The sequence below is a fragment of the Choloepus didactylus genome, chromosome X (assembly GCF_015220235.1).
Source record: "Choloepus didactylus isolate mChoDid1 chromosome X, mChoDid1.pri, whole genome shotgun sequence".
Lineage (NCBI taxonomy): Eukaryota > Metazoa > Chordata > Mammalia > Pilosa > Megalonychidae > Choloepus > Choloepus didactylus.
This window is the reverse complement of record NC_051334.1, coordinates 17432104-17458518: the sequence shown is the minus strand read 5'-3', so window position 1 is coordinate 17458518 and position 26415 is coordinate 17432104. Positions and strand designations below refer to the sequence as shown.

The 26415-nt window shown below is 43.4% G+C and overlaps 1 protein-coding gene across 7 annotated transcripts in view; it reads left to right on the top strand.

The window, feature by feature from the left end:
• SH3KBP1 (SH3 domain containing kinase binding protein 1) overlaps positions 1-26415 on the top strand; it is a 411078-nt gene that overhangs the window by 376703 nt on the left and 7960 nt on the right. For all 7 annotated transcript variants that reach the window (XM_037821532.1, XM_037821528.1, XM_037821529.1 and 4 more), the window contains 2 exons: positions 21148-21257; positions 23412-23540. In XM_037821532.1, the coding sequence (XP_037677460.1) occupies positions 21148-21257; positions 23412-23540 (239 nt within the window). The remainder of the gene's footprint in view (positions 1-21147; positions 21258-23411; positions 23541-26415) is intronic.

Here is a 26415-nt window from a genome sequence, read left to right as displayed (position 1 = left end):
TTTGGAAATTATTGATGCCAGACTTTTTGTTAGTGATTCAGACAATTGAAGCTGTCCAAATGTGGGCTGCAGTGAATAGCATAATAAGCCCGGAAAGCATTAGAAACCATCAGTGTTAACTATAAATACATCGGTTTCCTCTTAATAATGTTATAATTTTAAATTATTATAATGTTAAATTCTATAACATGGCTTTGTCATATCTAGCGTAGGCAGCTACCAGCGCCTGTCAGCCAGCAATTATTTAGAATGGAATCAATTGGTCCAAAACTGTGCTGCTGATGTCAGTTTGAGATATCGTTTGTATCAAACTATGCAGTCATATTTCAAATAACATAATTGAAAACATGGATAAGCTCCAACGTGGGCCTGTGCATGAATAGAAATGAAAATTAAATTGTCCAGCTTTCTCATGCTGGTGGAAAAATTTCTGTTCCAATTGAATGGGAGATTAGAGGCCACGAAGTCAAGTGCCATAACATTTACTTTTTTTTAAAGCAGTTTTATTGAGATATATTCATATACCATGCAGTCCATACAAAGGTGTACAATCAGTGGCTTTTAGTGTAATCACAGAGTTGTGCTTTCATCACCACAGTCAATTTTAGTGCATTTTCATTACTCCAAAAAGAAAAACCCCATACCCCTTAGCAATCACCTCTCAATCCCTCTATCCTTCCCCAGCCCTACACAACCACTAATCTAATTCTATCATGCCTTATATTGTAGTTCCCACCACATGGCAGGATTTATTGTTACACTTCAACAGTACAGAGATTTTCAGTTCCTTTCTCACTGAAGCACATAGCAATGGGCCTCCAAATGGGAAGCAGCCTTTGAACTAAGCCATCTTATATGGACTAATTGACTTAGAGAAAGCCTTTCTTGTTCCTCCTTGGCTGCTTGCCTTCTTTGTTTTAACCATTGGTTTTTTTCCCATTCTATTTGGAACTCAGCAAACTTTTTCCACTGGCATCTCATCAGACTTTTCCCACTGCCATCTCTTTTCACAGCTAACACCTCTTCTTCACTTGAGGAAGGTCAGGATTTTCTCCCCATCTTCTCAACCTGAACACAGAAGCACACTCACATTGTAGAGAGCTAATTTGGAGGACAAGTGTTGCTAAGTTTAAAGTAGATGGACCTAGGGCATGTAACAACTTTGGAAGATGTTAAGGCTAGCTTCACCCTGTCTTTATCTCCCACTGGGGTCTGGGGCCCATTTGGACCAGGAACCGTTGAAGCACTTACCTACACCATAGGAGTGCTATTAAGAGCGCATTAATTTGTGATGATGAGAAGATTTTAAAACTGGATTGTGTACAATTCTGTAAATTTACTAGACATTATTGAGTTGAACACTTAAAATGGGTGAATTTTATGGTATATAAATTATACCTTAATGAAGCTATTAAAGAAAAAGGAGCTAATTGAAGTTTTCCTAACACTCACTTTGCGGTCCCAGTGTTAAAAAAGATACACACACACACAGCTGATTTATAAATATGGGGGTGGAGGTGCCACTTTGCTTGACTTTATAGAATAGTTGTGTTTGTTTACAGTGATAACCACTATATTTGTGTTTCTGAGTTGTCTGTAAACCAATCTCTTATAAATAGAATTTTGGTTTAGATGTGTTAAGAAAGCTCCCTAAATGCTTGTAGAGGAATCATTTTGTAATGCAAATAAGTCCCCTTAGGTTGTTAAATAAGTGTATTTTTTTAAATACATAATTTTCTTAAATTGAGGCACACCTGGACATTGATAAGTAGCTGATCACAGCTGTGGAAATAGAATAATCACAACATGTCTCAAAGACTCAGGAGTGTTTTCTGAGCACATTTGGGGATACAGCGTGCCTTTATAATCCTTGATTCTTCTTTGAGGTCCAAATTACAAAGAGTTGCTTCTGAGGAATATGGCCATCTTTGTAATTTCCTAGTGTTAGAATTATTCCTCCAGTACAATGAAAAGGATATATTCCCTTTATTATACCATTTTCTTGAAGTTGTAGTGTTGAAGTAACAGCAGTGGGAGTGAACAAGAGGAAAGAAAGAAGGAACGAATATTCACTGGGTGCCTCCTAAAACTTTTTGAATATATTTCTTCTCACCACCCAAACAGCCCTGTGAGGGAGGTGTAATGCCTCTCGTTTTTATAGGGAAGGATCAAGGGAAAAAAGAAAATCGAGTAACTTGGACAAGGTTACCCAACAAGTAGGTAGCAGAATTGGATTTGAACCCAGGACTCCCTGACCCATGAGCCCAAACCTTTCAGTGCACGAGGTGGGTCTATGTCAGTGATTCCCAACCAGGGACAGTTTTGTCCTCCAGGGGACATTTGGCAATGTCTGGAGACATTTTTGATTGTCACAACTTACAGGAGGGGTGCTACTGGCATCTACTGGGTGGAGGCCAGGGATGCTGCTGAACATCCTACATTGCACAGGACAGTCCCCCCAAACAATTATCCAGCCCCAAATATCACTGGTGCTGAGGTTGAGAAATCCTGGTTTATGTCAGGAATCCACAGTGAATTGGGAACAGCTGAGCTGAGGACACACTCAGCACAGCCTTGTTCTCAGTGAAGTGGCCTATTTCCTGAGAATATCTATAAAACACAGTTTGAAAATAGTTTCAGAGCAAAATATTTGAAGTAATAAATGTAAGCATTGACCAAGGAAGTTGACATGAGAGACCTTTTTTTTTCAGACTTGTGGCAAGTTCCTTGGCCTGGAAAAAAAAATTGTACAGTTTGAATCTGATTTACGCACAGATATTCGGGATTAGATGCTCTCCCACGATTTAAGACCCAGTGTTTTATAATGGGACAAAAAACATGGAATTTAATCAATGCTAAATTACAAATTTGTACTCTGCATAATAAAGCTTTACAAGACATATGAAGCAATTTAATAGTGACCAGTAACAAAATTTTTGTTAATATGACACCAAATCTCTTTCAACAAGTGATTAACTTCCTTCCTTACTTTGTAATTTCTGCCTTTTACTGTAAGAAATCATTTCACAGGGTTTCTTGGACAGATTTTTGAGGAAGACTTAGATCCCCTGGCTTTGGGCTCTCTTAGTTTTTCTGTCCTGTTTTATATATTTTGAATTTCCCCTTTTGGAGCCAAAGAGCCAGTTCCTGGTCCTTGCAGCATTTCAGATTTTTGAGTCATTTCTCAAGTTGAATAGAACAAAATGCACCTTGTGCTGCCTGCCTTAGGAACCCCGGGTCCTAGCTAGAGGGACTTCTGGCTGAGTGTGCATGTGTGAACAGCACACCTCTCAGCTCTCTGGGGGCTAGTACCCCTCACGTGAGAACTTTTGTGGGAGCCACAGCTCGCTCCTGCAGACACTGTCTTCTTCCCAGTGACCTTCAGACATATCCTTTGGGGATCAGGAATGTGGTTGATATTACCCATGCAGAGGAGACCAAGATGTGGTCGCTGTTGTACCCCAGTCAAGTCTGTGTCTGAGGGTGTGGGGCACAGCTGTGCAGACACCTATAACTCTATAACTCTAGGCCCTATCATGACCAAAACTTGAATTCATGTCAGGAGTATTTGAGAAGCAGTATGCAGTTTGCAAGTGTGACGACTAAAGCAAAAGAGATTGTGCTTAGGATCAAACACTTTGTATTAAGAAGTGAAACAGGTTGAACTTCTGGTTGATTGGTTTTTAACCTACCTGGTCCTCTGAGCATCTTTGGTTCCTTTCCCACACTTATCAAGACTCAGCCTTGGCTGCAGTTAATTCGGGAGTGGTTCTGTGCTCTCCCGCGGGCCCCCACCTCTCATCTGAGACTTGTGGGGCACACAGTGCAAGTATGCCACTGAATAAGCAAGGCTAAGCTAGCAGCCCATGCTGATTTCAAAGTCATCTCATAGTCTTGCAGGAGGTGGGCTGATATTGAGGCCTTGGCCTTCTCTGTACTTCCAAGAGCCTGATCCCAGATGTAAACGCAGCATCTCCACTTAGAGACCTTCACATTTAGAAACGTGGGTCCACCCAGAACCAAGGTGCTTGCCTTTGCCTGCTAGCTCCCAATTGGGTATCCCTGGCATTTGACAGTCTGTTGCATTGGCTGTGCTTGTGCTTGGTTTTGAGGGTTTTACAAGTGTCTTCTACCTCATCCCACCTGAGAAGTGCAAAAGTAATAATCGTTGAATGTCCCAGTAAGACAAGTCTCATGAATACGAGAAAAACACGGGTGGAGGTTAAACAGTGGGGAGAAAATGGGAGTGTTGTACTTGGTGGTATGAATTATTCCCAAACACAGAAAGCAAATTGTGCATAAAGTGGACAGTGCCGTCTGTGCCTAAGCCATCTACAACCATCAGCCTGAAATGAGGAAAGGTGACTTATGGATGAGGTGGGTGGAAGAACTTTTGGGTGTGTAGCTGGCATCAGTTCACGTGGTGTCTCGGCTCAGAGGAGGTCACAGTGCTGTGTAGACCCATGGACTTCCAGCCAGCTCCAGAAGCTCACCTGTGTGCCAGGGGTGCCACATCATCCCATGATATTTTGGCTGTCCTCATCTCTGTGACCAAAACCCTGGCCTTTTGAAGTCATCCCTACAGCTTGAGTGCCTCTGCCTTTTTGCTACATGCTGAGGCTGTTTTCAGCTTGGAGAATAAAATGCTGCAGGTATACACAGTGGATTCAAGGTTGTCTGTAAACAGCAGAGAGGTTTATATAGTGACCTTTCCCACATCCACAATGTGCTCAACAGAGGCCTCTGAGCTGAAAATGAATGTGGAAGCAAGAAGGGAACAGGTGATGCTCAACTCGCTGATTGCACATGGCATTTCTTTGGCATCTGTGCCTCCCTCCACCTACTGGCTGTGGGCTCATGGATTGGCAGAGCCCTATTACTGCTTCCGTTTTACTTGTAAATACCCAGAGGGCTATATGGCCTGCCAGAAAACCAAACCATGCTCACTCAAGTGCTCCCTTGTCATGCTAAAAGCATTATGGACATACTACACTTTAGTAAGGAGGAGAGTTGAGTTACCAAAATCCTTATCTAGCCATGGACTCTCATTAAGGCACTAACTTTGATTCATTAAATGGGAAAAGTGATTCACAGCTGGGGAGTGAGGTTGGTGGGCCCCGTTGGAAGATAATTGGATCTGGTGGTGACAAACTAAGGATGTGGTGTAAGTTAACAGGGTACCGGGATTTCAAGCCAAAAGAAGCTTCTTTACCTTTGCAGTGGCCTATAGTGAAGCTCTTACCTTCCCCAGGCCGTCCTGAGTCATCCCTCCCTGTGGTTCCTACTCTTTGGAATTTCAGGGACTCATTTACAAAAAAAAACAAGTCTTGTAATTTGGGGAACTGAAGATGTTTCTTTTACTAACTAAGCACATTTTAAAAACAGGTGCCTTCTGGTGTTAGAAAGGATATAATCTCCAAGTTTAAAAATTGAACTCACAACTTTGACCTTATATTTTCAGTGCCTTATCGACTGGTGATAACTTTGTCATGGATGCATACCAGTTCTGGGCCAGCTTTTGAAAACCACAGGTCCAGCACATGTCTGCGAAGATGGAGGGTAGGGGGTGGGGAAGGGGAGAAATGTAGGGGGCAAGGAAAAGGCCCCGGAAAGAGCCAGGTGTTGAAGCGGTAGTTCATGTGACAACTTAACATCCAGACATGTACAATTAGCATATTTTTTAAATAGAGATATAATTCCCTGTATTTTTTTAAAAAACTTATTCATGGGATGTCAGATTTTAAAGGAACTTTAAATAACTTTTACCCCAGCTATCTTCCTTCCCTCAATTTCACAAATGAGGTAAGGTAACGCATCTCATTACTAAGGCTGGTGAATGGGAGCTGACTGGCCTAGCGGTGGAGAAGGCCCCCATTCCTCACAGTGTCATAAAAAGAGCTCTGAGACTGGCCCAAGGACAAACATATAGACCAATGTAACAGAACTGAGAGTTCAGAAATAAACCCTCACACACTGGCCAATTGATTTTTGGCAAGGGTGCCATGTCCATTCGGGGAAAAAATAGTCTCTTCAGCAACTGGTGCTGGGAAAACTGAATATCTGTATGCAGAAGTATGAAGGTAGACCCCTACCTTACACCACATACAAAAATTAACTCAAATGGATCAAAGACCTAAATAAAGGAACTAAAACTATAAAACTCCTAGAAGAAAACATAGGGAAACATCTTCAGAACCTTGTATTAGGCAGCTAAAGAAAAAATAGACAAATTAAACTTCAGCAAAATTTTAAAACTCTTGTGCATCAAAGGACATTATCAAGGAAGTGAAAAGGCAGCCTACAGAAGGGGAGAAAATATTTGGAAACTGTATAGCCAATAAGGCTATAATACCCAGAATATATAAAGCACTGCTACAACACAACAACAAAAAGACAACCGAATTATAAAATACACGAAGGACTTGAATAGACATTTTTCCAAAGAAGATATACAAATGGCCAATGAGCACATGAAATTATGCTCAACATCATTAGCCATTAGGGAAATGCAAATCAAAACTATAATGAGATGCCACTTCACATCCATTAGAAAACTATTTTTTTTAAAAAAAAAGGGAAAATCACAAACATTGGAGAGGATATGGAGAAATAGGAGCCCTCATAGACTGTTGGTAGGAATGTAAAATGGTGCAGCCACTGTGGAAGACAGTTTGGCAGTTCCTCAGAAAGTTTAGAATTACTATATGACCCAGCAATCCCACTTCTAGGTATTTACCCAAAAGAATTGAAAGCAGGGACTTGAACAGATATTTGCACAGCAATGTTCATAGCAGCAGTATTCACTAAATTGCCAGAAGATGGAAGTAAACCAAATGTCCATCAACTGATGAATGGATAAACAAAATGTGTATATACATGCAATGGAATAATCAGCCATAAAAAGGAATGAAGTTCTGATACATGTGACAACACAGGTGAACCTTGAAGACATCATGTTGAGCGAAATAAGCCAGACACCAAAGGGCACAAAAGGACAACTTTTGTATGATCTCACTGATATGAAATAATTAGAATAAGCAAACTCATAGAGTTAGAAACTAGAATACAGATTACTAAGAGGTGAAGGTGAGGAATGGGGAGTTAAGACTTAATTGGTACAGAATTTCTGTTTTGGGTGATGGAAAGGTTTTGGTAATGGATGGTGATAATGGCAGCACAACATTGTGAATGTAATTTACACCTCTGAATTGTATACTTGAAAGTGACTAAAATGATTAATTTTAGGTTGTATATATGTTACCAGAATAAAACTGTACAATACAAAGTGACCCCTAATGTAAACTATGGACTATAGTTAAAATACAATTATTATAATGATGTTACATCAATTGTAACTAAGGTACCAAACTAATGTAAAAGTTAAGCAATAGGGAAAACTGGGCATATGGGAAATCTGTACTTTCTGCATGATTTTTCTGTAAACCTGTAACTGCTATTATAAAAAAAGAAAAGGGAGCACTGGGCTTCAGGTTGGGAGGAATTTCCTCTCCACATTTTGTACTCAGCATAATTTTGGCTTTCATTTAATTCAGGACATTAGCATGTTATTGTTTCACACATGCATGCATTAAAATTTTATATTATGAGCATCAAACTGCCTCTTTTTCATCCAACTAAAGTGCTGTTTAAATAAGATGAAGTGACCTGTACATCTTGCTCCCCAAAAGGAGATGTGCCCTCTGAGCCGGCTGCACATCATGTTGCCATCACACCTCTTTGATCTTGGTTTTTCAACGAGGGGTTTGGAGGAAATGATCATGAAGGGGCCCAGTTCAGCATCGCAGTCTATTAACATTAAATAGTGTATTATTTCATTTGTCCCTTTACCTCAGTTCCTTTAGTTCTGTGAGTTCCTTTAACCTAGTAAATTGATAATTTGGCCCTTTCTAAGATCTCATCTAAGGTTGTCTTTGGCTTAATGATTTTTGCTTAAAAAAATTGCTGGGCATGGAAGTTTAAGTAATTGTCAAGGGATTATGGGCATAACTTTTTGTAAAATTGTTTTAATAATTCATTCTACTTTTTTAAACAGTTATTTTGATTTTTTCCCCACCCAAATTCTTACACAAAAATGTAAAATGGTAGGATGTTTGCCATCCTAAATAAGTTTGTGTGCCTAAAGGCAAGAAAGGAAGGCATGTGGTGTGTCAGATAAACTCTGAGTTCTCAGGTAGGTGCACCTGAGAACCCAGTTGAACCCTAGCTCTGCACTTTCCAGGTCAGGTGACTCTTGGAGCTCCACTCGCCTCTTCTGGGTCATGAGGTCAGTGGTGCCCACCTACCTTAGAGGGTTGCTGTCAAGTTTAGACATGACGATGTGAAGTGGCTGAGGCAAAACAGGCGCTTACTAAGGCAGAGTTGGTCTAGCTGCAGTTCAGCCAGAAAGAAGCCCCCACAACATCAGCCTGCATCCTTAACCATGATGCCTGTCAGTGGTCATGAGCAAAACCCTTGAACACATAACTTAATCAACTGACAGAGATCCTTAGGGCTGCATCTGAAAGAATTTCACACGTTATCTAATCAGTTGTATTTTTTTTTATTTTGAATAGCTTTTCTTTTCCTAATTACAAAGGGAATAGGTCCTAACTAAAAAAAAAAAAATGAAAGAACACAAAGTGAGAAAGTGAAAGTCACCTGCATCTTACCTTCCTCCCTGTGATAATCACTGTTAATTTGTTACACAAGCTTTTAGAAGTCTTACTGTATGTGGATGGACAGATGGATGGGTTATTTTGTAAAAATGTGATCATGTTATACATATGATTCTGGTCCACAACTTGCTTTTTGTACTAAATGTATGTTTGACATTTTTTCCACGTAAGTCACATAGATCAGCCTTGTACTTTAAAGGCTACATAATACTGCCTTGTATGATTCCACCATAACCAGTTCTCTAGAAGCAATGCTGCAAAGAACATTCTAGGACAGTGATCTTCAAAGGGGGCTGCCCATACCCTTGGGAGTAGGGGGCATGGAGACTTCCCAAGGCCATGAGAATCTTATTATGTGCTCTTTCTTCAAACCCATTGGCCCAGGAGCCCTGGTGTCACCCTTCTTGTCCTTTCCCACTCCTCTTTCCCAGTTGCCCTCTCCCATCTACACAAAAAGGCCAACCCCTTGTCCAACCCTGAGGTATAAAAACCCCTGATTCAAACTAAGAAACAATTCTAAGATCAGTGTTAAAGTCAAACAATTGAATGACTCCACTGACTGGACGAGAAACCTGTTTACAATTCAGGTTTCTAATTCTTTGCTTCCACCAAAATTGAAGGAGGCAGTTACTTTGTTGACAGATTGTTAAAAATAATTCCTGAGGATGCTGGACCACAGTCTGATTTTTGGTGTATAACTCGGATGGGGTTCAGAGAATTGAGTGACATTGTGATAACAAAATTCTTTCTGTTCTCATCTATTTCTATTTATGCGAACAAAGTTTCTTAGCACTTACATCTATAAAATGAGAAATAGGAATAGAATCAATGCCAAACCATCTCATTCCAGTATTAACTAATAGTCATCCACAAGTCCTTCATGGGTTGGGGAGAAAGCCCAATAAAATTCTACTTTTTTATGCTTAAAAATTATTTACAAAATGTGTGGTATGTGTGTATATGTATGTTTTGATCATTTGTTACTAATAATACTTGTAAAAACCCAGTCCAGAAGAAAAATAATTTTTACACTTAGAGACTAATGATTTCAGGAAATAAATCACAGATTTCAATTTACATTTTTATAGCAGAAAAAGGTGAATTAATTAACGAAAGACTTAAATGCATAAACATGTATTACATTAGAGTAAAATTCTAAAGTGGAAGTACAATGGAAATATGAATTCCAGGAAGAAAAGAAATGATGTAAAATTTCCAACTGTTAAAACTTACTCATGATTTTTTTAAATGTATGAAATTAAATGTATGAAGTTAAATTAAATTACTGTGGTATTCAAATATATGTTGAATATATTTAAAATCGTGATATAACAGTTCTATTTTAAAATACCAATCCTTAGAATGTGGCAGAAAGTACATCCTTTATAACTAAAGCATGATATAAACTTAAGATGTGTAAGGGGTGTGAGGGTTTTGAAAATTATTTTCCAGGGCACACTGGCAAAAAAGTCTGAAGAACACTGGCCTCATAAATATATCATTTAACTCTTACATACATATTTCGATGAGTTAATTTCTAGAAATGGAATGGATATATCTGGAGGTGTGCACATTTACATTTTGTGATCGGTATCTCCAAGTTGCATTACCAAAAGGTTGTACCAATTTACAAGCCTGTGAATAACAGTGTGACTACTATTTCCAACAAGGTGATACATTATTTATTAAATCACTTTGCATAGCAAATTTGGGGCTGTAGTGAACAATTTGTGAAGAAATACACAGGCAGTGCCACTTTTCCCCACTTAGGATCACCTCTATCTATTCTCCAAGTGAATCACTTTACCTCTCCTCAGTGTTAGACTTCAGTACGAGGCCCCCCCTCTTTCCCTGACCCCTTCCCCGACCTAAGTCAGGTCCCCATGCTATCATTGCCAATTTCATCTTTATTTGTCTTTCAGAGCAGCTAGCAAAATTTGTACTTCTGTATCTAAAATGTCTGTCACTCTCAGTGGACTCCAAGCTTCGTGAGGGCAGGGTCCACATCTCTCCCCCCATGTCCTGCCCAGTGCCTGGCTCATGGTGCACTCTCAGCAAAAAAGCACTGAATGAAGGGCCTGAGCATACATGAGAAGAAATACCATTTAAATTTAACTTCATTTAAAGAGTCACAACCATATTTTGTGTGTTTCCTGCACTCAATTGCCACCTGGGGCTGGTGGCTACCGTTTTGGATAGTTCAGGTATGGGACATTTCCATCATCACAGCAAGTTCTGTTGGACAGCAATGGCGTAGGGTGAGTGTTCTTTCATTCTTGAAACAGTTGCTATGCCTGGCACGCAGTTGATATGTAATAAATGTGTGATTGAATTAATGAGTAAATATACTCTATATCCCCCTCTCTTATTCTAATTGAACTACAAGCTTCAGGTGTAAAAGTTACTTTGTACTGAATAGCCAAACATTCTCTCTTAACTTGCCTACCAACTTACGTTTCTTGCCAGATGCTTCCTTAGGGAAGCCAACACCTTTTGCTGACCACTTAAAAACATATTTTAATAAAATAGAACAAAGGCCGTTTGTTGCCAGTGTGTAGAGTTTCTTCATGAAAGAAACTTGACTAGTATCTTTCCTTTTAACTGATGTAGAAACAATTCCGAGAATTCACAATCAGTTGACTGAGAACTCAGGACAGGTGTTCCTGCTTTTTCTCCAGTGTTCTGTTGTGGGAAGAGTCCGGTGGACAGGCATTTGGATGTGGGGCCTGTCATTTTCTGGTGGTGACCCTGAGCAAGTATTCTAACCTCCAACCCTCGATTTCTCCCTGTCTGGAATAGGTAATGCCTATACATCATAGGATTCAGGGATAAAGGAGGGCGTACATGCACAGCTTGGAGTAGGGTATCTGTAGGGTAGCTGGCACATGGAGGTCAAAACAGTAGCTCCAAACTTGTTTACTCTCAGCAGCTTACATAAACTTCACACCTGTATTATAAATTAAAGCACAACAGCTAATCTGCTGTATGCTTACACTTTGTGAAGGGCTTGTTTCCCTGCAGAATCTAATTATTGCTCAAGTAAGAAGTTTTCAGTGGGTGAATCAGCTAATACAGATATTCATTTGGCTCCTAATAGTGGGCCCATCTTTGTTGTCCACATAGATTTTTCCAGTTAGTCAAATAATGTGTGTGAGAAATGAGAGTTCCTCCTTCTATACAGACTGCCTTGTGATGCTTCTTCATTGAAGAGAAGGCACCTGCAACTCTGTGGGTATGGGGTTTTCTCATCTTAAATCTTAAAATATAAAAAGGAATTCCTAGCCTTGCTCCCAGATCTCTGTTCCCAAATCCCACAACTCCATTCATGATGTATGAACACAAAATTCTACCTGTGTGATTCAAAAGGGCTTTCGCATAGTCTCATTTACACACAAAAATATAACCCTGTGGTGAAGCTGCTGGGCCAGATATCAATCTCATTTTTTTCAGCTGGGAAAACTGAAGCCCAAAAAGCTTATGTGTTAGTTTATTCAATAGTCATTTCTTGAACACTCACCGCAAGCCAGGAGTGATGTTAGGCCTGGGAATAACAGAGATAAGAGAGACAGCCTCCTGCCCTGGCTGTTGGGGCAGACTGTTTAGTCAACAAGAAATGGCAGTAAAGGGTGACAAATGCTGAGGTCGGAGTGATGACTGAGCCAGGGAGCATCCATCCCAGGCCCGAGGGTGCAGTCTGGCCTTTTGGAAGAGGTCCCAATTGTCAAGCCAAACCTTGGCGGACCTGGAAGAGTTGTCCAGGTGGGGAGGGAAGGGGAGGCGAGCTTTCCCAACAGAACAGTCCACATGTTCAGAGGCCCAGGAGCGAGGGAGAAAGCACAGCTTGTTGTCGGGACAGCCAGGGGCAGGCAGAGACAGAGAAGTGAGCATGGGCTAAAGCATGGGGGGCCTGGCCGTGCTTGGGCATCAGGATGTCATGGAAACTTTGCAAGCTGGGAAGGGACATACTCCGAGGGACCCTTTACATATCTCTTTCTGGTGGCACACTTTGCAAGCTGGGAAGGGACATACTCCGAGGGACCCTTTACATATCTCTTTCTGGTGGCAGAGAGTCCTGGGAAGGGGCTTGAAGTGAGAAATTGATTACCATGGCTACAGGCAAGGAATGGCCCAAGACGGGGCATGGAAGAGGAGGAATAGGTTCCGGAAGGATTAGGAGGTGGTGACACCGCCTGGCTTTACCTGTAGGGGTTTTGCATTCCAGGGCTCTTTTTGGAGTCCAGAGCGGGGAGCTACAGTGAAACAACAGAGCAGGCTCAGAGCTCCCCAATAGCTCTGGTGGTGACAGCTGGCCTGTCTCAGCCTTTTAATGATTTCTCCTCTGGGCTTTCAAGGGCTGTGCTTTATATGTTATATGTGGTCACTGGTACCATCCCTCACATCTATGGAAAATGATGCTACATTTTCTAAGTGAACAAAATAGGGAGTGTTTGAATTTCATGGAAAACTGCAAACTTCATGTGCCACAAAGAGCCAGAAGCCCTTTCCGAGCACGCTCCATCGTGTCCAATGTGAATTATCCCTGTGTGTCTGCCAAGGGTCTGTTGTCCAAGGATCACAAAAGCCAAGAACCTCTCATCCTTAGGAAACCAACTTTTTAAAAATACCCTGGTGTTTGCTAGTTCACTAGTTTGGGAACGGCTTATGGACTCTTAAAACCATTTTTTATTAAGAGGAAAAATTCCCAGCCAGGCTGAGAAAGCACATATCAAGTTTCAGCTTGATTCATTTCAAAACCACCATGAAAATTGGGACATTTTCTCCCCACCACAATGGGTTAGTCATGGAAATTCTGCCTTAATCACAGCTCCCATGGCCACAGTCATGAGGGCCGTGCTCTGTGCCACTGAAAAGTTATTTGACTTTACTGAAGAGTTTCCTCCCCTCAGCTGTCAGAAAGCAGAAGTGCATCCCGGTTTGGGGTACGTGAAGGTGTAGCAGGGTAACTGAGGTCCCGTTTGCAGCCAGCCACCTCAGACTCAATGCCTCTTCCTTATGGCAACGTGGTTTTGTCGTTTTTTCCCAAGAGTGTTTCTACAAGCTAAGACTGAGGAAAGTTAGGCTTAACAGCTGAGGATGCATTAAGAGAAGAAGGGTGACTCTGACCCTCCTTTTACTCTCCAGTTACGAAGACCAGGGGGTCTTCTCTGGGCTCTGTCACGGAGACGCTTGGCCCTCGCAGCCAGGCTGATCCCTGCACGGTCTGTTCAGCGCCATCCTTAGCAGTGAAACGCCAGGGCCCAGCCGGGCACTCTCGCAGCCCTGGCAGAGGACGCCCCTCCTGTCCTGAAGCCACCCCCTCGTGTCCTGCTCAGTTCAATCATGCCTTTGCTTTGAGCTCCTGTGGAGAAGCCACGTTTGGGAACTACAGTCCTGGGATCAGTTTTTTCTTGAGACATTTTGTTCATTTGTCCACCCATTCATAGGACAGTAAGCATGTTTTTGCCAGGCACATGCTAGACTTTCAGAGCACAAAGCTGAATTTCTGCCTTCCTGGGGCTCACAGCCTAAGCGCGGAAGGCAGACGCCTAGCCTCTGCGTCATTTTGAAGGTGTAATTTGTTATAGACCACTATCCCACGCTTTGTCAAGCTCTAAAAGCTCCAGATGGACTCCAGTAATTACTGTAGTGGCCTGAGAGAGTGGGTGGGAGTAAAGCTGGAGTGTTCCCGAGGGTCAGGGCAGCAGTTTCCTGGGTGTGAACTCATCCAGCCCTGCACGCCAGGGGATGTGCTGAGTTCATCCCAAGAGGGGCCAAGGTTGCCCCATGACTCCTCTCACCGCCCCCCACCCCTCTCCCACCTCACACGTCCTGCTGTCTCACTGCACAGGCCACCTTGCTCCCGCTGCAGTGCCTCTGACCTTCAGTCACCAGGTCTAACCACTGCCCTGGCACCTCATTCCTCACTACATCAAGTCAGCGCTCCTCCGCACGGCCTCCGAGGACGCCCTTGCCCATCTAGCTTTCTGCCCCATGACCCACCTGGGTCGGCGTCCTCCTCACAGGCCCAGCAACACCCCTGCCATTCACCTGGTGGCCATGCCTGGGTGCCCTCCCCTCCCCTCGCTCACATAAATCCTTACCCAGCTCTCCCTTCCCTCCACCCCCAGCCTCTGCTAGAGCAGTGCGTCCCAGATTTTGCTGCCTACTAGTACCACCTACGGAGATTTGAAACCCACCAGTGTCCAGGGCTGTCCCCAGACCAATCAAGTCCACCTCAGGGTGGGCGCCAAGCCTCTGTTCTTTTTCTTTTAACTGTCCAGTGAATCCAGTGTGCAAGCAAAGCTAAGAACCAGAGTCAATCAGCTTTTGATTTTTCTTTCCTTGTTTCACCCTGAGCAGGTTTTGCCTGTAGAGCTTGTTTGGTTTCCTTGACAGAAGAGCTGATACTGGTCACCCTTCCCAGCCCTGGCAGCTCCCAGCCCAGACTCCCAGCAGTAGCTCCCGGGCTGGAGCCTCGCAGCCCATCTCTCCCACTCCCTCCCTGGCTGCCCACTCTGCATCTGCTCCTCACTTTTGTGCCCCATCTCCTCTCCCCAGGGGTTCCACTGCCCACCCGCAGTATACTTCACTGTCCATGCCTTTGTCTGTTCTTTCAGAGCTCTGCTGCGGAACTGCAGGCACAATCTGACCAACTCATTTTATGTAAATTCCATGCAAGGATATTTGCGCAGAGTTTTTTATAATAGCAAACAAAAGTGGGGGGAGGGGCAATTTGAAAACAAATTATCTAACTATAGAGCATCAGTTAAATAAAACGAGTTGCAATGCAATAGAGGATTGATTATGTGGCCATCAAAATATATATGAAGGGACTCGGGCAAGATGGCGGCATAGAGAGGAGTGGAAGCTAAGTAGTCCCCCTGGAACAGCTACAAAAAACCAGAAACAACTAGTAAATAATCCAGAATAACTGCGGGGGGACAAACGAGACCATCCATTCATCATACACCAACCTGAATTGGGAGGAAAGCCCGAGAACACAGCATAAAATCTGTAAGTAAAACCTGCAGAACCAGGTCGGGAGACCCCCTCCCCCATAGCCCAAGCTGCGGAGCCGCATGGTGCCACAGAGAAGCTCTCTCCCAGCAAGGGAATACAGCTCAGCTGAGCTCCAACTGGGGTTTTAAGTAGCGAGTGTGAACTGCTCACTACAGGTACGCAGCCCCAAAAAACAGAGGCTTTGGGTGACGACTGATCTGGGAGAGCCAGAGGGTTGCCTTGGACTGGGTCTGAAGGGGACTATCTGTTTCTTTTTCGGCTCAGTGGAGAAAGCCCCAGTCATTTTCAGTTTCCAGGGCTGTGACTCCGGGAAGGGTGGAGACAGCACAAGCAGAGAGCGAGACCATTGAAATGCTAATGACCTCCACCTGAGGGGTCTGTCTTCTCCAGGAGGAAAGGGGTGGGGCCCTTTCCATTCAGAACCAGACCCCAGAGCCTGGGGGAACACGGCCACACCTCCTCACACCAGTCAAGAATTATAGGCTAACAGGCATCACCTGCTGGGCAGAAAAAGCACAGTGACCTGAGGCATCAAAGGGTGGAGCAATTTTCTAAGACACACCCACAGGGAAACCAGATACTGAATATTTCTTCCCTCTGGGACCTGAGCCTGTTCTGGTCTGGGAAAACCTGATTTGGATAAACAAGGAAACCATGCCTAGACAACAGAAAATTACAACCTACACTAAGAAAAACAAAGTTATGGCCCAGTCAAAGGAACAAACGTACACTTCAACTGAGATACAGGAATTTAAACAACTAATGCTAAATCAATTCAAAAAGTTTAGAGAAGATATTGCAAAAGAGATAGAGGCTGTAAAGGAAGCACTGGACATGTATACGGCAGAAATCAAAAGTTCAAAAAACCTACTAGCAGAATCTATGGAAATGAAAGGCACAACACAAGAGATGAAAGACACAACGGAAACATACAACAGCAGATCTCAAGAGGCAGAAGAAAACACTCAGGAACTGGAGAACAAAACACCTGAAAGCCTACATGCAAAGGAGCAGATGGAGAAAAGAATGAAAAAATATGAGCAACGTCTCCGGGAACTCAAGGATGAAACAAAGTACAATAATGTACGTATCATTGGTGTCCCAGAAGGAGAAGAGAAGGGAAAGGGGGCAGAAGCAATAATAGAGGAAATAATCAATGAAAATTTCCCATCTCTTATGAAAGACATAAAATTACAGATCCAAGAAGCGCAGCGTACTCCAAACAGAAGAGATATGAAGAGGCCTACGCCAAGACACTTAATAATCAGATTATCAAATGTCAAAGACAAAGAGAGAATCCTGAAAGCAGCAAGAGAAAAGCGATCCATTACATACAAAGGAAGCTTGATAAGACTATGTGCGGATTTCTCAGCAGAAACCATGGAGGCAAGAAGGAAGTGGTGTGATATATTTAAGATACTGAAAGAGAAAAACCGCCAACCAAGAATCCTGTATCCAGCAAAGCTGTCCTTCAAATATGAGGGAGAGCTCAAAATATTTTCTGACAAACAGACAATGAGAGACTTTGTGAACGAGACACCTGCCCTACAGGAAATACTAAAGGGAGCACTACAGGGTGATAGAAGACAGGAGTGCGTGGTTTGGAACACAATTTTGGGAGATGGCAGCACAACAATGTAAGTACACTGAACAAAGGTAACTATGAATACGGTTGAGAGAGAAAGATGGGGAACATGTGAGACACCACAAGAAAGGAGGAAAGATAAAGACTGGGACTGTGTAACTTGGTGAAATCTAGAGTATTCAACAATTGTGATAAAATGTACAAATATGTTCTTTTACGAGGGAGAACAAGCAAATGTCAACCTTGCAAGGTGTTAAAAATGGGGAGGCATTGGGGGAGGGATGCAATCAGCATAAACTAGAGACTGTAACTAATAGAATCATTGTATTATGCTTTCTTTAATGTAACAAAGGTGATATACCAAGGTGAATGCAGATAACGGGGGGATAGGGGAGACATGTTAGACACTTGACATTGGTGGTATTGTCTGATTCTTTATTCTACTTTGATTTAAGGTTATTTTTCCTTTTGCTGCTTCCTAGCTGTCATTTTTTTTTTGTTTCCTCTTTCTTTTGCCTCTCTACCTTCTTTGACTCTCCCTCCTGCCTTGTGGAAGAAATGTAGATGCTCTTGCTTAGTATGAGCAGAATGTTCAATTAGGATGAACTTAAATGTTTGGAAATGAACAGGGGTGTTGGTAGCAAGACATGAGAATAACTAACAGCGCCGAATGGTGTGTGAATGAGGTGGAAAGGGGAAGCTCAGAGTCATATATGTCACCAGAAGGAAAGTTGGAGGTCAAAAGATGGAAATGTATAAAACTGAATCCTATGGTGTGCAATGTCCATGATCAACTGTAGAAATAGTAGAAATCACTTCATGAACCAGAACAAATGTATGACGATACAATTAGAAGTTAATAATACAGGGGCATATAGGGAAGAACTATATACCTATTACAAACTATATACTACAGTTAGTAGTATTTCAACATTTTTTCATAAACAGTAACAAACGTACTATATCAATACTAGGAGGCAACAATTGAGGGGGTTGGTTAGGGATAGGGGAGGTTTAGAGTTTCCTTTTCTTTTTTTCTTTTTTCATCTTTCACTTTATTTCTTGTCTGGAGTAATGAAAAGTTTCTAAAAATTGAACAAAAATTAAGTGTGATGGATGCACAGCTGTATGAGGGTACCCAGGGGCAAGTGATTGTACACTTTGGATCTTTGGATAATTGTATGGTATTTGAACAATCTCAATAAAAATGAAAAAAAAAAAATATATATATATATATATATATGAAGGATATTTAGAGACATGGGATCAAATGTTAAGTGAAATAAGCAGAATGCAATGCTGTCTATGGTGTGAGCTAAATCAGCTATTTATAGAAAAAAGCCAGGAAGAATATACTAAATGCTAACAGTGGTTGTCTCTGTGTGGTAAGATTATAGTTGACTGCCTTTTGTTGTTATGACTTTATGTTTTTTAAAAAATTACACATTGAGCACGTATTAACGTTTGAAATCAGAAAGAAAGGGATCATAAAAAAATAATGGGATATTAATGTCAGACAATGGCTTTTTGTGTCAATCCAAGCATTTAGTGGGGAATTTCAATTTCACACAACATGGGGTTAGTAGAGGCGAGTCCTGGGGCGGTGTTGGGAGAGGACTCTTTTAGGAAAACAAGATTCTCTTAAAGGCCCTGCAGGGGTGGGGGGTCAGCCTCATGAGTCTGGCCTCTTCCCCTGGCCCAGGGTCCTCTTGGAGCCCTTCCAAGCTGGCTAGGATGGGGGTGGGGGCTTTATGAGCTCACTCTGGTGCTAGATGCTGATTGGGTCCCCATTGGGCTCAGCGCACCATTAATTTTTTTCTTTGTGCTGTCTCTACAGATAGTCAACCTTTGGTTATACTTGCCTTGACTTAAGATGAGTTAATTGAGTATTCATTCACCAGATACAGTAATGATGTCAGTATAATCCCAGCTGTCATTTAATGGCTTCTCCTGACCAGTGACTTGTGCTTGGTTTTGCATACTCCACTAAAGGAAATAGTTTGCAAATGACACCTGTCTGTTCATTAATAGAATAAAGTTGATTGTCACACAACCAGACCATTTATTATAACCATCAACAAAAGAGCTCTCAAATTGAGGGGGTTGGGGGGGTGGGAGGCACACTTAACTAATTTGAAGTTCTCCATCCTGAGCCAGCATATTGATGGTTATGGCAGTTAGGATGCTGTCAGCTGCAAATAAAGAATAGCTGATATAAAATGGCTGAAATAATATAGGTTTATCAGTTTCACATGGCAAGTAGTCTGGGCACCAGGCAATTCCGGGGTTGGTGGGCAGCTCAGCAGGATCATCAGTGTCCCAAGCTCTTTCCATTTTTTTTGCTCCGCCATCCTCAAGATCTGTAAGAGCATTGGCCATGCCTCCCCTCATGGTCACAAGATGGCTGCCACAGCTCCAAGCATCCTGTCCTTATACAGTAGCATCCCAGGCAGAAGGAAGAGGGGCAACAATACAAAAGACCTTTTCTTCACGTGCTTCTCTCTAGCTGGACAGGAAATCTCTTTCCCAGAAGCTCTCAGTAGACTTCCCTTTATTTCTCAGTGACTCGAATTGGGTTACATGTCACCTCTAGACCAGTCACTGGCAAAGAGGAGCAGGATTGCCATCATTAGCTTGAACCACATATGGTTCAGCTCAGGGGTAGACACATTGTCTTGAACCAAAATTGAGGCTCTGTTAGAGGAAGAACCGTGAGTGGTTTGGGAAGGCACAGCCTACCATGGCATAGAAAGCACAGTCTCCTTATCGGGAAGAAGTGGGTTTCCCCAGTCACAAGCAGTGGTATATCTCAGGGTTGTCCCTTTTCTGCCAGTCATACCTTTGAACATCACACATCCTCCATTATCTATACCTGACTTCTAAATCACCAGAAGTCTCTAGAATCATGTAACTCCTGGGCCTATCATTTGTTGAAGAGGGTGGCAAATTAATGGCAGAGCCATTCCTCCCAGACACACTGCAGGGGGGCAGTGACTAGCTGTCTGAATAATTCTGTGTCCCTCTGAGACATCAGTTACTGCAAGCTCTCTGTGAGCAGGGCTTGTTTCTATCATGTTCACTGAGGCAGCCTCATTATCTAGCACCATGTATGGCACAGAGTAGTCACTCCGTAATGGAGTGAATGAATGAACAGACTAATGACTGAAAAAAATAATGGCTTTACTGATTGATGCTCCTGTAAATAGAATGGTGCTGGACTCCACAAATTATCTGTAGAAGTGGACACTTAGTCTCCATCTCTAAGGAGTTTGCAATCTAACATTAGGGTGAAAAGACGATGGCAAGAGTAAAGCGTCATGGCAGGACAAGGCAGCACGTGCCAGAGTGCCACCTGAGGGACATTTAGCACACACTATAGGAGATGCTGGCTGCTTGTAGCACACCAGATGAAAAGCCCGCTCCTCTTTTGTCGTGTAGAATCAATGGCCAACATTCACTTGCCCTTGGATATTGTACCTTTTGATGACTGCCTTTTGTGTTGAGGCCGCAAAAATGTTTTATCACTAAAATTTACTTGGATTTGTGGAAGGGAGAGGATTCCTCCTTTAGTCCTCTTTCTGTAGCTTTTTAAAGATTTATGAATGTATCTGTTCAAGGGAAAAAGAAAAATCATGGTTTGCTCTCCTCCATGCTAGCTTGTTAAACCAAGGAGAAAATGACTATTCATTTGGTTTGAATAACATTTATTGAATGACCAAAGGATACAAAGGGCCTCCATAAAAGAGGACATGTAATTCAGATGTCAAGGACGATGATTAAGGAAAACAGGTGTTTGTGACATTATTAGAAGAACGTGTCCTCATGCTTAGTTTTGCTCTTAAAAATCTGTTCTAACTTTTATTTTAGACCTAGAAGGTTTTGACTCCGTGGTGTCATCTACTGAGAAACTCAGCCACCCAACCACAAGCAGACCAAAAGCCACGGGGAGGCGGCCTCCGTCCCAGTCCCTGACATCTGTAAGTGTGTCTGCACAGTATCTCCTGCCTTCTCTATGGCTGAGAAGCGGGAAAGGCTAAAGACCCTAGCTGAAGGCTCTTCTACAAGTGGATGCTGTGAGGACAGCCCGGGAGAAGGGGGGTCTTGAGATGTACTGCCAACCAAAAGTGATTTCAGTCTTATGGAATCAAGCAGCGTTTCTCCCTATTATCTGCTCTTTGTGTGTCTGCCTGAGAGGTGGGCACTCTCTCTTCCCACCTCTTCTTCCAGACTGACTCTTGTTTGAACCTGAAATGATATTGTGGAGAAAGAAAACATCATCTTTTGTCGTGGAAAGAGAGAGGCTGGTTGGGTCTGTAAACAAAACAAAATTTGACTGTAGTAAAGATCTGCCGCTATAAAGCGCTTGGCAGGGGCTGAGCATTTGTCTCCCATAGTCCTTCCACGGAACCCCACACGGACCTTCAGGAGATTTCTCTTAAACATATGAAGTACCTGGTCGTGTAGGGGAGACCCATTAGAGCACTTGGGATGACCCACAGAAATTTTTTGTTTGAGTCATTTTTAATAACTTCTTTTCATATTGCAAACCTATAACACATTCTGCTCCCCAGAGTCAAGAACTAGTAACCCCTTGCTGTATATCTTTAGTGTTTTTTTCCTATTTGTATATATAAAATAATTTCTTCAAAAATGGGCTCACATAGTACCCAGTGTTTGGGAACTTGCGTTATCCCCTTATATTGCGCACCTTTCTCCCCAGACATTACACATTCTTCCATAACATCACAGCTGCCTCAACCCACGAGCATATCTAGCCATTGCATTGGTTATTAGACATTTATGTTGTTTTCAGTTCTTTGTTATAAACAACACTGATGTGAATGTCACTAGAAGAATCTTGATCCTGCTCCAAAATGATCCACTTAGATAAAATTTTTCTGAAAATGGGTCAAAGGGAAATGCACACTTTTACCTTCCACATAAATACACACTCATATATATGCATCCACGTGCACACATTGTCTTTTCCTTGCCTGGAGTGTGGGTCTAAGGCCTCATGACCCCTACAAAGTGCAGGTTTCCCAAGTGGTGATTCTACCAGAGCGGGGGTAGAAAGCCCAGAGGTGAAGCTGAATATGAGCTCACCCAGGGGTATCTCTGGAAGATTCTTTTTTTGTTTGTTTGTTTGTTTCTAATAAAGAAGGCTTGCTATGGGAACTCTTATTTTCATTTGCTATGTTCTAAAGTAGGAAAATTCTGGTACAGTAATCATTTATGACCAAGCAAATTCCAACAAACTGTTTCACAGTCATCCAGCTTATTTGAGCCTCACAGCACAGTAATCTTCACAGCAAGGCAGAAAGGGCAGGGACATTATCCCAATATTTTACTAAAAGATGCTGTTCTGTGAATATATTTTAGCAAATATGGAATCCAAAATGGATGTTGATTGCAATGAGGCAGAGAGTTAGCAGAGGAACCAAATTAAACAGGGGCTCGTGGTGCTCTCAGGTGACGGAAACACTGGTCAGTGGACAGCTGTCTGTTGATCTCTTTCCCCTGGAAATGGCTTCCTCTGAGACAAGTTCTTTTAGGACACTTCGGTGTGCAGGAGATTTGGTGATCCCCGAAAAGGGGCAAGGAGAACAATCAGGAGGAGATGGAGTAGAGGAAGGTCAGAAGCAGCCTCCTGTGGTACTGTCTGCCTTCCCCACTGGACTGGAAGCCCCGTGAGGGCAGGGACTGTGCCTGGCATGGTCACCGTTGAGTCTGCTGTCCCAGCTCAGTGCCTGGCACACAGTGGCAAATATTTACAGAAAGGAGGAAGGGAGGGAGAGAGGCATGGAGGAAGCAGAGGAAGCTGGACGACAGACAGCTGTGGAGATGAAATGTATGAATTAATTGATGGGCATCAGTGGAAAGATCCCAGGGAGCCGTGGAAGGATTCCTGTTTAGGAAACCTTCCTTCTTATTCCCAGTTCTGCCACTAACCAGCTATATTCACTAACCCCTAGTGAACAGATAATACAGTTTCTGCCTCATGGGATTATAATGAGGAGACAAACGAAACAGAAGTGCTGAGTGCTTGGAAAAATATATGGCATTATGTTAACAAAAGCTATGTCAGCCAAGGTATAATTCTTACAATATTTTCTCTTGGCCTTATCCAGTCCTCCCTTTCAAGCCCTGATATCTTTGACTCTCCAAGTCCAGAAGAAGAAAAAGAGGAACACGTTTCACTTGCACAGAGAGGAGCGGACGCGTCAAAGAAAACTTCAAAGACTGTTACCATATCCCAAGTGAGTGACCAGCCATGGCGCCTTGACAGCATGTGATCCCTGCCTTTTCATGCCTGCTCTTAGATGGGTTTGCCACCAAACAAGGATGAACAGAAAGTGCAGACAGTTGGCATTCTTTAGGGACAGTGATTACTTTAGTCATCAAAATCCCCAAGACACGTCACAAAGTCTCCAAAGCTGGACTGAATCCCTGAGATATGTTCAGTTGTTTCTTTCCCATGTTGTTTTCTCTTGTGGCTTAGTCTCCTCTCCATGCTGTCAAGCACACATGTGCAAATGCCCTCACACACGTGCATACGACCAACTACCACCACCAAAACAACTTTAAAAGCCTAGAGATGTCCAGAAAGAATACATGAAGTATATTAAATACTCTACCCTCTGCCCACAGAGCTTGAGCTTTATGTTGAAAGCCTGGTAGCATCACAAAGCATAGTTGGCAGATCATAGATTTAAATAACTAATGGAGTCTCTTAAAGAAAAGCCAATTTGGTATCGTGTTTTAGATAAATTTAGTCAAAAAACATTTTCGTTTCATTGTATGTCTAGGGAATGGTATCACTCTTTTAAGTTATTGGTTTGTGAGAAAAGATGATATTGTTGAGCTGCTGCATGTGGCTTCTGAAGTGTACCCTGTACAAGTTCTGTTCTTCTATGAATACGAACCAAGATTTTAAAATTCTGTTTTCCAGTAATGAGAGAACCCAATCAATTGGAATTATTTTCTATAAGTATTAATAACTTCTTTGTGTCTAAAAACAGAAAATGAGTCCTTTTGTAAGACACTTGAAGCAGGAATTAAAAAAGTCAAAGGTTATGTGGGATTTTCCTTCTCATAGATTTAAGAGTTTTCATGTATAGGTTTTCTTAAAAATCTGATGTAGTAAGCAAAAATCTGATCCTACAAAACAGATCAACTGTATTTATTCACAAAACTGAGGAAGCCTTCCTTTATTAAAGGATTCCATTTGCAGAAGTTTGACTTAGCCGGTGTTTTCTGGTCACTGAGGTGCACCTGTAGTTATGTTTGCTCCGGTGACCCCGGGTGTGTCTGCAGTGACATCTGCTGGCGGACAGCGGCTTTTTACATGCCTGATTTGCACGTTAGCCAATTTCAGTTCCCTGGAACTATTGTGTCATGTTCTTCATTGCTTCTAGAAATTCCACTTGAACTAATGTGATCAGGGAGTGTGGTGTCCTCTGCTCTGCAAGGGCTGAAAAGAGGACTCGCCAGCTGAATGGACCAGGAGAGTGAGTCCTATAGGGAAAGCTCAGAGAATCCTTATTCAGGAGGCGCCCCAAGGTCAGTCAGTGTCAGGGCATTGGTGGGCCAGGAAATGGGAAAAAGCAGGAACTTCCCCCAGGAAGCAGAAAACTAGAACAGGACAGTGCAAGTGTTCAGACACAGGCAGCCGCAGTCAGGGTGCTGGGCTCGAGGAGTCCCACTGAGAGTGGAGGGACAAATCTCCGCCCTGCCTCTCTCAGCCTCGGTTGCCTGCTCGGTAAAATGAGTGTGCCTGGCCGTCGTCTCATGTGGCTCATTCATGTGGGCTCCGTCTCCCTCTTCTCCTAACTCCTGCTAACAACAAAGCCCTGCCTGCCTGGATCACTCTCCTCAGTGGTGACTTGGCAGAGAAGTGGTGGGTGGATGGGCAGCCTGGGCACCACGGCCCGTCTGCTTTTGGCTCACTCGCTGGGTCTCTCTAGTGAGGCCTGCATCCAGACTCAACTTCCTCAGCAGGCCAGCCCAGCCCCTTCTGGGCTCCTGCCCTGGGGTGGGTGGCTGGGCACCTGCTGCTGGATAGAGTCCTGCGGCTGCGTTGCCAAGCATCAACCAGCTTCAACACCGGCCTCAACTTTGCTGTCACACCTCTCGCCTCCTTCCCTGAGGAGTGCAGCATGGAAGGTGGGGATTCCCCCAACTGCCCTAGTGGGCCGCTTGCCCTGCTCTCACCCACTACCAACTCAGCCTCCCCTGGGCCTGCCAGGTGGGCTTCTCTCCCCGTGTCCTGGCCTCCGTGGAACACTTCTCCAGCAGCCCCCATCTCTCCCTCCCTCTCTCCCATCATGGGCTCTTGCCCTCAGCGTATCATCCAGCCCAGGGGCCCACCCATCTCTGAAAGCAGATTCTGTCTCCTCCTAAGGCTTCTGCATGGACACTGCCCGCCTTCCCCAGCCACCATCATCCTGCCTCAGCCCAGTTTCTGGAAGGAGAGTTCTAAACTTGGGGGCCATATCCCTCATCTCCGATTCAAGCATTGACCTGCCCCAAACAGGTTTCTTTGCATTACTCCATCATTCCTCTCAGCACCCTTAACCCATTTATCCAATCACTTATTCCTTTTAGAAATTCCTCTGGTGTGTGTGGTGGTGGTAGTGGTGGGGGTGGGGGTGAGGGGCTGGGTCTATATCCCAGGCCCCTCTGCTGGTTTCACCTGGTCCTCTCTCACTACTCTCTCCCAGTCCCCAAGGGCTCAGCTTTCTCTCACCGCTTCTTAAGTTCGGGAATTCCCCAAGGTTCCATCCCTGGGCCTCTTCTACTTCTGTGTTACCCACCCTCGTGGCTTCCACTTCCCCTGGTGATTTCTCTGGCCCAGTTTACTCTTCTGGTCGCTGGCTGTGCCCACAAGATATGTCCCCTTGGTTGTCACTTGGTCTCCTAAATCTCATTGTGTCTAAAACTGAAATCATCATTCAGCCCTTCAACCTGCTCTTCCTCCTCTGAAAGATGCCCCCTTAAGGCCTGGTTCCTCTGTCCCCAGCTATGGTCCATGATCTGCACTTCCTCCTTCAGCCCCTACATGCTATCCAGGACCATGGCCTGCCGGCCCTGGGGTGTCTGCTCCATGAGGGCAGGCGTGGCGTCTGCCGGGCC